Source organism: Pogona vitticeps, chromosome 5 (genome assembly GCF_051106095.1).
Source record: "Pogona vitticeps strain Pit_001003342236 chromosome 5, PviZW2.1, whole genome shotgun sequence".
Taxonomy (NCBI): Eukaryota; Metazoa; Chordata; class Lepidosauria; order Squamata; family Agamidae; genus Pogona; species Pogona vitticeps.
The window spans coordinates 27,219,767-27,232,080 of record NC_135787.1 but is presented as its reverse complement, the minus strand read 5'-3'; the positions used below and the strand labels follow the sequence as shown (position 1 = coordinate 27,232,080).

The following is a 12,314-nucleotide window of genomic DNA, read 5'->3' as shown; positions in this document are numbered from 1 at the left end:
AACAACAACAACCATGATATGTGCTCCACACATCCAGTGTCTCCCAGGGGAAATAGAGTTTCCACAATGGAATTACAGTTGTAAGGGCAGTATTAGTGGCAGAGATTAAATGGGAGACACAAAAATGAGTGAAGGAAAAGGAGAGCTTTTTTAAAAAAAATGCAATAGTAGAGATTTAAAAAATAATAGAGAATAAAGATTAAAGAACTGACTGAGGTTGAAGCCAGAAAACAATATATTTGACATTATTATGTTTCATGAAACCTCAGAGCTCTTAGCTAGCTCAATGGTTTAATCTGGTAAAAACCTACGAATTCACAACCCCAAGTTCTCCTTTTTGGTGAGTTACTACTAATTCAGATCCCCAAAGTGTATATGTCTTTTTTCTCTCACTTAAATTCACTATTTATTTACACCAATCTACATTTGTTCAAGCCTTCCCCTTCTTGAAACATATCCCCTTTATCTTCTCCCTCCTCAGCATTAAAAGCTTTCTCAGTTGGTGGGTGAAATGTACTTCTCTCTTCCTTTTAGGCAAGAAAGCAACTCAGGGGATAGAGATTAGAGTGATCCTGAGGAAGTGTGGCAAGGTGCAGTGGGGAGATTAAGCACATCCCATCCTCTATTGCTCTTCAACTCCAGAAGACAGAGTTTTAAAATAAAAGTCTAAAGGTAAACTTTAAAAACAGATTATGTAATATTGGCCTTCATGATTTTTAACACAAAGGAGATGAAGGGATCACGTGTAAAGAAAACATCCAATAGTACTTGTACCTCAGTAGCGGTGCTCTGGTTTGCTCCATTTTCCAGAAGGTATTTCACTACTTCAATGTGGTTCTCTTGGGCTGCCATGTATAAAGGAGTGAAGCCATTCTAAGGGAAAACACAGCAGAAAGTATTGCGGTATGAGAGAGAGAGAGAGTAAGAAAGTAATATACTGGGACATAATATTAAAACAAAAACCAGAGCTCCAAAGAAAAAAAATAAGCACCATTTACTGAACAAAATCGAGGGCAACCCAAAAGAAAACAATTCTCACACTGAATAAATTAAAAAATATAAACAGATTTTTGCCGTTCATGAACCAATATACTCTATAATCCTGCATCAGTACCAGACATTGATAGGGATCTTGCTTCAGAAGAAAGATCATATTTTTAACCCCTTAATCATTTACAGTACAAAACAACTTGGGAGTTATGTAAAATAAGGCATATATGAAAGCTGTGGCTGTTTGGCAATGATTTCGAAATTTCATGTTGTGTTTTATAGGTTAGTACCCCCTAGATACTCTTTTTCATTGCATTTCAGGTTGGCATACACATATTATTCCAACACGTCCTTCAGAGGTAAGTGGGAATTTAAAACTGGCAATAAAGTTTTTATTAGGACTGATGAGGAAAGGAAGAAATCTATTTATTTATTGCTTTTATTTAAGTAAAAGTGCCCCATTGGGCACCATAAAACCATAGGCTCAAGAGAAACTGCATATATGACAGAATCCTGAAATAATGTATGGAAGCTAACTGTGTGGTTGAAATCCATACTCCACTACTAGAGTATGCCCATTGAATCAATGGAACTTACAGAGGAGTTGACTCACACTGATTAAGTAGGCCTATTCCAGCTGTGACAGTACGGGACATTGAGCTGGTTATACAAACTGTAACATATATATGAGTATTCAGTAAAGAAGAACCTGTGATCTTGCTGATCATGAAGGGCAGCTAATCATCTCACACTGCTGGACATTCTGGTGAACTAAACAGCATAATACAGCCACCAGAACAAATACTTTGGATTCAGATCTTTCAGGATAACTGCTTACATGATCATCAAACACTAATCTTTGCAAATGGCACAGAAGCATACAATTTAGTAAGAACAAAAAAACACACATTCATCCCTTTTGTTTCGTCCAACCACTATGAACAATCAAGAAATAAATAGCAACAGTCTGGGGAAGATTATGTTACATCTCATTGGCTTATTGTAATGTTCACTGCACTGTATAAACAGAGAACTGTGTGCTATATTCTTTTAAATACTTCACTGTATAGTAAGTGAATAACATACGAAGACATAGCAGTCTAATAGTCTTTGTCGATGTACACTTTCAACAGAAAGCAATTTGTCTGGTCATTTATGATTCTTTATTTTTGTTTCAGGATGTTTACTCACATTTAACACTTAGGCGTTAAGATCAGACTATTACATGGGAATGAATAGCATGATGGTAATCACAAATGCATCATAAAAGTCATTTTGCCTTTCTACTCTCTCTTTAGCTACCTAATGGGCCGTAACAATAAGTCAGCTATCAGCCACTAAATGTGCAATAGGAATAGAAATTTAAACTGGCATATGTTTACATAAAAGCAAACTTCCATATAAAGGGCTGCTAATTTTTTTGGTGTTTACAATTGCAAATGGTAGCACAGAAAACACCATGACTCCATGGATTTAACTGCAAGTGGTTTCTTGACTGGTACTTTAAGGCAAGGCAAAGAAGATTTTTTTAAAAAAGTTAATAATTCATGTAGTGCACGAGCAATAGTAGTGCACCAGCAATAGTCTACATACCGTCCAATTTTTTTTTGTACTTCCCCTGTCCTCTGCTGAGCAGGTAAGTGATTAATTGGCCAAAATCCTTAAATGGCTTGCTTATTAAGCACCTTCACAATATTGGCAAATTGAAAGATGAAGGCCTGCTTTAGAACTCATCCAAACCAGAGAGATCCTACTCACACCAGTAGAAGCCCCTTGAGTGGGACCAGAATGGTGAAAATAGGAACGCATGGAGGGCGGATTGGTGCGCTCTAGGAAAGACATCATCTGATCACCATCTTTAACAGCACACCAGTCCATTCCTGCAGCACTCCAAACAAGAAAGAAAGCAGCTTGTGGAGTCAGTCTCTCAGATAATGAGAGATCCACCTTCTGCTTCTGCAGAGGCAGCCAAAATACTAACTCTTTTGAAGACACTAGCAGTTGGTCATCCCCCCAGGGAAGCACCCTGTAATCAACCAAAGTAAGGACTGAGAGCACATGTTGTTGGCCAGATAGAATAAAACACGTCGCCCACATTCTCAGGTCTCAACACCTGAAACATATGCAACAAAAACAGGGCAGGCTGGTGAACACCAACACCACCACATGTTTGGCATAATGTACAGGATCCAGGTCGTGCCAGACTTCCAAATGCATTGCAAACCAACCACAACCAGCAATTGAGAGTTCCTTCTTTTGACTGGCCTGTACAAGGTCACAAATTCCTCAACAGAGCCTCACACAGCAGTCTTATGAGGATGTAGTAACAAAAAACAAATCATTTCCCTTGTCACCACAACAGTTCAATAATGCCACTCCCATGATCCTCTCTGTATCCCGGTAGATGACCAAGACTTCAATGGTGTCACTAGCCATTATAAGTAGGAAGTTCCTCAGAGCCCCCATCTTTCTCTGGGGGCAGAACATACTAATAAAACCACCAAGCCTGCAGAGAGAGAGAAAATACAGATCTGATAGGATTCTGATATGCTAATCAGTTTCCATTGAGGAGACAACCACCTATGATGGCAGATGCTAATAAAGTCAGGTGCTAATTGTATCACTCAATTTCTCTTTCAGCAGCCCTTCTTGTACACAGCACTATATTTTTATGCCAAATGTTTCACATTCAAAAGGCATGAGTATTGATCTGCTTGAAACTTCTTTAAATTTAAGGGTTTTTAAAAATATTTCGATTCCTGCAATATAATACTAATCACAGATGTTCTTAGGAGACAAGCCTGCAAATAGTTTTGATGGTTTTGCTAGTGACAGATTACTTCTTTCTCTCTTTCCACCCACCCCCAATTCCTCCCATAATACTTTCTTAGGACAAAGTCAGATAGAATTAAAGAGAGAATTAAGCCTAGTAAGCAGAAGTAGATATTCCAGTTTCTACTGGCAGACAGTAAAGGAAAGGGAAATAAATGATTTTAAGGGATTAAGTGATTGTACCCTAAAGAAATGGCAAGGTGGCCCTCTGATCTGATTTCTAAGGACATTACATACTTGTCGTTGTTCCTTGTAGTACTATATGCACTGTGATTATACGAAATATACTGAATAGTGAAAATTATTTGGTTCAAGCTCATTGTTATTAGTCTTAAACTAGTGTTATCCTGGCATGAGATGCTGTGATAATCAATTTCTTTAGATGTTAACAGGCTTGCAGCTGTATCTTGTTACAATCTGCCTTTTGTTTCTGGATAGATCTACTCACCCTGATCTACTTATAGGCCTGAGTTGTGTCTCAAGTGCACTTTCTTCTTCTACTGTGATAGGTCAGCACTTTATTCAGAATAACAGTAGCAAAAATGAAATCTTCACTATCCAGTGAAACAGGAAAACTGACGATGCTAAAAACGTGATGCTGATATTGCCCTACTCTTCTCTTGTAGAAGCTTCTTTTCCATGACATGAGAACTGAACTGAGAGTCCAAGTACAACATTCTCTCTTTTTGCTTTTTTATTCATCTTCAGTTACTCTCTGTGCACTCCTGAAAATATATGTGAACAACTAATTTCAACATGATATATAATCAGTGATGGACTTGACAGTTATACTCTTCTTACAGGTTTCAATCAGGTTTTTTTAACACCTCATTAGAAATACCTTGCAATTGCTGCAGGATTTTATTTAATCAGCACTATATACAATTTGAAAAAAAGACAAGAAAACAGAAGAGTCTGCCAATAGGACTTTCATTGATTTAATGTACACAGGCAAAGAAAATATACTAGGGGTTAAAAGGACTGTGTATACTGTATACAACACCAATAACTTGGCCATCAGCATCAGGTGGCAACATTTCTATCACTATCGTATTTTACTATAGATGAGGCTTCATTGTTAGCCAGAATAGAACCATGGTTGGCTCAATATTGTTGTTGGATTGCAACTCCCATCAAGCTAGCCAGCAAAGCCAAGAGGAAAAGGGTTATGTGAGTTGCATCCCAAATATGTTTCTTTTCTTGGTTTCTGAAAAGAAACCAGAGCAGAAATAGCAGTGGAATTTATTTATCAAAATATCTACTATTTATTTAAATACCTTGCTAGAAATGTCAGCTTACAGGAAGAAGTTTAAAATGTTATGACCAAAAAGAAGTAATAGAAACTTCACTTTTTATTTTGCTGGATTTAACTAAACTCCCAATTTTGTTCAAGTCATTCATGTGTTTATTCAAAGAGTATCTCTATATCAAACATTAAAATATGTGTGTGTGTGTTTTTCCAAGGGGAAGGGAAAACCTTAGCTAATAATGAATTGGTTAACAAAATGCTTAGTGTCCCTGGGCTTCAAAGACTTTTGTAGAAATGTGAAGTGGTAGGGCAATTATGTGCTGTCAAACTGCCCATTGCACAACGATCTCGGTTGTGTGACTGATGTCAACTAGACATGGGAGCTTTGTATTTGTATCTTGCAGGATTTGAATACAAGGCATCACAGGTGAGCAGTAGGCTGAGGGGAGAGGTGGGACATCATTTCTGCAACAGGATACTAGCCAATGTATTTCTACAAACATATGACACAACAATTAGTTGCAACAAAGGACAAAGGAGGCAATTGTGTAACTGAATTACCTGACAGTGAAAAAAACGATCTCAGTTTAACTGTTTCGAAAAATAATTATAGATTGAAGGCTGGTGTGACCAAGCACATGTTTTTTGCTTTTTGTTTTTGTTTTTTGTTTTTGCTAATACATAGGAATCTTGCTCTTACACGAGCTTCAGATGTACTGATTTAATTCATCTTTTTTCTGCTTATTGTAAACCTAACAAAGCACTAACAATGTTTATCTGTTGCTATCCATTCAGCTATCTCAGCACAACTGTCAGTTGCCTCTGCTATTTAAAAAACAGCATTCAGTGTGCCTCGCTAGACAATGATAATCTGTTCCACTGCAATCGCTCTTTAGCAAAATCATTGTCTAGCGAAAAGCATTTCCCCATTGGAATGCATTGAAACCTGTTTAATGCGTTCCAATGGGGAAGAATGGTCATTGTCTAGCAAAGATCGGCCATAGGAAAGCCACTTTGTGAACAGCTGTTTAAATAGCTGCCTTGCGAAGCTTAGGTCCCGAAAACAGCCGTTTTGAGAGTGCGGAGGGAGCTGTCAAAATCATTGTCTAACGAAAATCTGTTTGTGAAGCAGGGACCAAACATTGTCCAGTGAAATTCCCCCATAGGAATCACTGTTTTGCGAATCGTTATACGATCGCAAAAAGTCAATGTCTAGTGAAAAAACTGTAATGCGGGGTAACTGTCTAGCGAGGCACCACTGTAATCAAATATAAAAGAAGATATTTATTCTCGAAGGCTTTCACGGCCAGGATCTGATGGTTGTTGTAGGTTTTCCAGGCTGTTTGGCCGTGTTCTTATTGTTTGTCTTCCTAATGTTTCGTCGGTGACAGAGACTGGTGAAACGTTAGGAAGAAAAACCTTAAGAACACGGTCAAACAGCCCGAAAAACCTACAACAACCATAAAAGAAGACATCTGCCCCCCCCAAAAAAAACTGTTGAATTTTTAACATACTTTAAATGCCACGATACTAGACATGCAGTTTTGAAGTCTAAATCACTATTTGTGGCTTGCTGTATGTCCAGTGATTTTTTTCATATTCCTTATTATAAATACTAGCCATTACACCACATTGCAAATCAGTTCTGAAGCTCCCATAAGTTGGAAATGCAGCGTTCTCTGTAGCATCAGAGGTTGCTGCTTAAGGTTATGTAGGACTATTGGCCAATAGTATATCTTCTGAAATACCTAGACTTGAAAGTGGTAAGATTCTGCCCTCTTGTCTTTTTGTTGCCAGTGACAGTAGTAGTAGCAAGAACAAGAGCAGCAGCAGCAGCAACAAGAACAAGCACAACAGAGTGTTGTCATTGCACAAAGCACAGTGATGACTGGCATGACATAGATAGGTCGTTATCTCCCCAATATTCTTACAAGTTAAATTTGTATAGAGTGTTTTAAGATACTAAAAACAAGAGGAAGGAAGGAAAATAAAGTGAGTATTAAGCGTTGAAGATGAAAACTATGAATCAAATGATTCAAAGTAAGCCTGATTTTTGAACTGAAATATGAAAGAGAGATAGATAACAATATACAGTGGTGCCTCGCTTAACGAGTGCCCCATTTAACGAAAAAATCGCATAGCGATGGCTTTGTTGCCATCGCTTTTGCGATCGCACAACGATCTTGCCTATGGGGAAAAATCGTTTTGCAATTTTTCCCCATAGGCACCATTTTCCCCCAGCTGAGTGGCGGGAGCTTTGAAGCCCCGCTGCTCAGCTGGGGGAAAATGTCGGCAGTGGGCTGCGGCCTCGGAAGGACCCCGAAGCCACCGTCCCCTGCTGACAATTCCCTTCCGAGCTCTCAAAGGGCCCCCTCCGATATTGGAGAAAGCCCTTTGAGAGCTCGGAAGGCTCTCAGCGGCGGCGGGGGAAGGGTACCGGGGTGTCGAAGGCTTCCAGGCCTTTGCCTGGAAGCCTTGCGGACACCCCCCCACCCTGTCCACGCCGCCGGCAGCCTCCCCACGCTGCCTACCCCGGCCGTTCTCAGACGCCTGGAAGTCCGAGAACGGCTGGGGAGAGTGGCGTGGGGAGGCTTCAAGCATCAGGGACAGGCTGGGGGGTGGACCGGGGAGCTTGAAGCCTCTCCACGCCGCCTACCCCGGCCGTTCTCGGACTTCTGGAAGTCCGGGAACGGCCTGGGTAAGCAGCGCGGAGAGGCTTCAAGCTTCCCGATTCACCCCCCAGCCTGTTCTCCGATGCCGGTAGCCTCCCCCGCCGCCTACCCAGCCTGTTCTCGGACACCTAGGTGTCCGAGAACGGGCTGGGTAGGTGGCGCAAGGAGGCTTTAAGCGGCGGGGACAGGCTGGGGGGTGGATCGGGAAGCTTGAAGCCTCCCAGCGCTGCTTACCCAGGCCGTTCCCGGACTTCCAGAAGTCCGGGAACGGCCGGGGTAGGCGGCGCGGAGAGGCTTCAAGCTCCCCGGTCCACCCCCCAGCCTGTTCTCCGATGCCGGTAGCCTCCCCCGCCGCCTACCCAGCCCGTTCTCGGACACCTAGGTGTCCGAGAACGGGCTGGGTAGGCATCGCAAGGAGGCTTTAAGCGGCGGGGACAGGCTGGGGGGTGAATCGGGAAGCTTGAAGCCTCCCAGCGCTGCTTACCCAGGCCGTTCCCGGACTTCCAGAAGTCCGGGAACGGCCGGGGTAGGAGGCGCAGAGAGGCTTCAAGCTCCCCGGTCCACCCCCCAGCCTGTTCTCCGATGCCGGTAGCCTCCCCCGCCGCCTACCCAGCCCTAGGTGTCCGAGAACGGGCTGGGTAGGCGGCGCAAGGAGGCTTTAAGCGGCGGGGACAGGCTGGGGGGTGGATCGGGAAGCTTGAAGCCTCCCCGCGCTGCTTACCCAGGTCGTTCCCGGACTTCCAGAAGTCCGGGAACGGCCGGGGTAGGCGGCACAGAGAGGCTTCAAGCTCCCCGATCCACCCCCCAGCCTGTCTCCGCCGCTTAAAGGGTAACCGCAGCGGCTACCCCAGCCATGGCCGGACTCTAGGGAGTCCAGCCATGGCTGAGGTAGCCGCCATGGGTCAGATCCAAGCCGCGGGGGGAAGGGAAAAAACCGGATAATCCGTTCCAGTTGGAACAGATTAACCGGTTTTCAATGCATTCCTATGGGAAATGGTGCTTCACATAACGATGTTTTCACATAACGTTTTTTTTCTGGAACCAATTAACATCATTATGCGAGGCACCACTGTACAGTAGTTATTCTGGGATGGCACCTATGTACAAGTAGCACCAAGAGAGAATGGATGTAAAAATAAGGGATTTATATGAAAGCAAACAGAAGGAGCAGAGGTGGATCTCAAATGCAAATTCTGCATAAATTAAATTCTTGTCTTCATTTGTTAAAGTATGTGTATTTAAGGAATTTTAATAGTTCTGATAGGGTTGATCAAAACCAATAACACTACTTAGAGTAGGCTATGGTGTAACTGGAACTCAAATATTTATCTTGAGTCTTCTGCTCTTAGAGTACAAAGACACAATGAAAAGACAAACAGGATCATGAATCTATAAACTTTTATTTTGCATTATGCCTCGGGCCATTATTCTTAGCTATGCTAAAAATAAATTTCTCATAAGAGGATTTTATCTCAACAGGAGATGCTCCCTCTTTCTCTTTCTCTCTGCAAGGGTAACTTAAGGACGTAATGCCCACTTTACAAAAGCAACTGACATGCCTTATTATGAGATTGTGAATATCTATTAGATTTGGGTGGGAGGGTTCCCCTCTGGTCTTTATTTACTAGTTTCTAATCCAAGTTTCATAATTAAGGAAAAGAACAGCAAAAATTAAAAACTGAAACATAGATTAGATCTTGTGGGTCAATACATTTGTATGAAAAATTCCATTTCAGAAGTCAAGCTAATATAAAACAAATGGCAAACACTGTTGTAGTGTTCCAAATCAATCCACTGTGCATAGTGAACACCATAATGTACACAATAATTGACATTTTATTTTTTTATTCACTGACGTCTATCTATTTGTCTTGGTTTTAGATTTTCTGGAAATATAGTTTAATGGTGTGATCCCGAATCCAACTATTCATCCCAACTAGAGAAGACCCACGGAATGAATGGGTTTTACATAACTGTTGAATTTTTTAACATAACTATTGAATAGATTCAGCAATTTATTCAATAGGTCTATTTTAGTTGGGGCTAACAACTGCAAGTAGGACACCATTATTGAAATAGACAAAGCCCAAATGAAACTGGAGATGCAGGAGGAAACATGAGTTAAAAAACATTTTTAACTTAATTTTAAAATGAATCTTTGATTTCAGTAGTGGAGCAAGGTAGCTGTGAATCGGCCTCAAGTCCCATCAAATGGCTGCTATGAAGGATTTATGTTCTCTCTATCCCAGCATTTAGGTGGTTACCCAAAAGTAGGCAGCTACTTGGCTACACAGAGTAAACAGAAATATCTTAATAACCACTCTGCAGACTGGGGAAGAAAGTATGGGGTGGAGCAAGCAAAGAATATCAGTCCTTGGTTGTAACATTAGTTATTGGATTAAATCATATTTTAGACAGATAATTTAGAAATGATCAATCTAATTAAAAGACTGAAATTGAAAGATTAATTGCTACATCATTACTGTAGGCATCCTTCAGTCTCGAGAGACTATGGTAACGTTCTCTGAATAGAGGACTTGGAACAGCATCTAGTGTGGCTGAGAGTGACAATCCCATCCACACTGAAGACAAATCCAATCTGTCCCCTGTCCAGCTCCCTGATTTTGCTGGTTTCAGGACTGCCTCTTTGCCTCGGCCTGCTGAACAAGTGCCTCTTCAAATTGGGAGAGGCCATGCTGCACCATAAGCCTCCAGGCTGAACGCTCAGATGGCAAGGTTTCCCATCTGTTGAGGTCCATTCCTAAGGCCTTCAGATCACACTTGCAGATATCCTTGTATTGCAGCTGTGGTCTCCCTCTAGGGCAATTTCCCTGCACTAATTTTCCATACATGAAATCTTTTGGAATCCAACTTTCAGCCATTCTCACGACATGCCTGAGCCAATGTAGACGTCACTGTTTCAGTAATGGATACATGATAAAAATTCCACCTTGTTCTGGGACTATACTATTTGGAACTTTGTCCTGCCAGGTGATACCAAAAATGTGTCAGAGGCAATGTATATGGAACGTGTTCAGCTTCCTCTCCTGCTGTGCACAAAGGGTCCAGGACTCACTGCAGTACAGGATTGTACTCAGGACACAGGCTCTATAGACCTGGATCTTGGTATATGCCGTCAGCTTCTTATTTATATCTCTTTGTGAGTCTAGAGAACATGGTAGCTGCTTTGCCAATGCATTTATCTAACTCGACATCTAGAGATCGTTGAGCCAAGGTACACAAAGTCATGAACAACCTCAAAATCTTGTGTAGAAAGGAAGGTGAGTCCATGCCCTGGCCCATGACTTCTGTTTTCTTCAGGCTGATTGTTAGTCCAAAATCTTGGCAGGCCTTACTAAAATGATTCATAAGTTGTTGGAGCTCTTCAGCAGAATGGGCAACAACAGCTTCATCATCAGTGAAGAGGAACTCAAGCATGTATTTCAGCTGGACTTTGGTCTTCGCTCTCAATTAAAGGGAGATTAAAGAGCTTTCCATATGATCTAGTCCAGAGATAGACCAGATAAATTAGAAATGATCAATCTAATTAAAAAACTGAAATTGAAAGATTAATTGCTACATCATTGCGCGACTGAAATTAGCAGGCAGCCACAAGGTAGTCCACTTGAACAATTGCATTAACAGGCAACCTGTTTGTCCATTATTAGGCAACCATAACATAATATGATGGAGCCAATACTTCAGTGGTTTAGGTATCTGGCTGTGGAACCAGAAGTTGGGAGTTCAATTCCCTAGTGTGCCTCCTGGGAGAAAAGTCACCCTGCGTGACCTTGGGCAAGCTGCACAGTCCCAGGATGTCCAGAGAAGAAGGGAATGGCAAATCACTTTTGACTACTCTTTAGCTAGAAAATCCTAGAAAGGGTCACCATGAGTCAGAATTGACTTGACAGCACACAATTATTATTATGTTCAGATTTTATACTGTGCTGCATCTTTGTCTTTCTCAATGACTTAGTCCCTCTCAGCCAATTTGCTAATGCAGACAGAAAAGATATTGCGTGAAAGTTAAAGGGAAATAAATTGAGCATGGCAATATTTTACCTCTCAGGAAAATGCTTCTTTCTCCTGGGAACAATACAAGTGATGGTACTCTTTCCCTTTGCTTAATGAAGGTATTAGCGGTGTAATCAAAAATAAAATCTTATGAATTTTTCTCAGAAAAAAAATGTCTTCGTGGTTTTGAATGACAATATGTTAGCACATGTTCTCATTCATGACTCCAAACTTTCTCCAGGCCTTCCACATGCTACACATTGAAGGGACTCTTGTAGGTGACATTCTCACTCTAAATGCAAACACTTAACCTATGCAAATGGAGCTCCTTTCCTATAAACCCTGTGATCAGCATGAGGAAGGGCAAAATTGTAGGGACCTTGGGGAAAAAGGTTGAAGCCGAGTGTTCTACATAATTTATCCTCCAATTCATTTTTCCCATTAAAAGCCTTTCATTTTTCATCATCCTTTTCAAGGACTTTTAGAGCTTCTTTTGGTTATGTTTCAAGATTTTCATAACATTGCAGGGTGTTATGCAGCATTTGTTTGTTCTTTCA

At 41.4% G+C, this 12,314-nt stretch overlaps 1 protein-coding gene across 50 annotated transcripts in view; it reads right to left on the bottom strand.

The window, feature by feature from the left end:
* ANK2 (ankyrin 2) overlaps positions 1 to 12,314 on the bottom strand; it is a 328,145-nt gene that overhangs the window by 116,930 nt on the left and 198,901 nt on the right. For all 50 annotated transcript variants that reach the window (XM_078376593.1, XM_078376594.1, XM_078376595.1 and 47 more), the window contains one exon: positions 775 to 873. In XM_078376593.1, the coding sequence (XP_078232719.1) occupies positions 775 to 873 (99 nt within the window). The remainder of the gene's footprint in view (positions 1 to 774; positions 874 to 12,314) is intronic.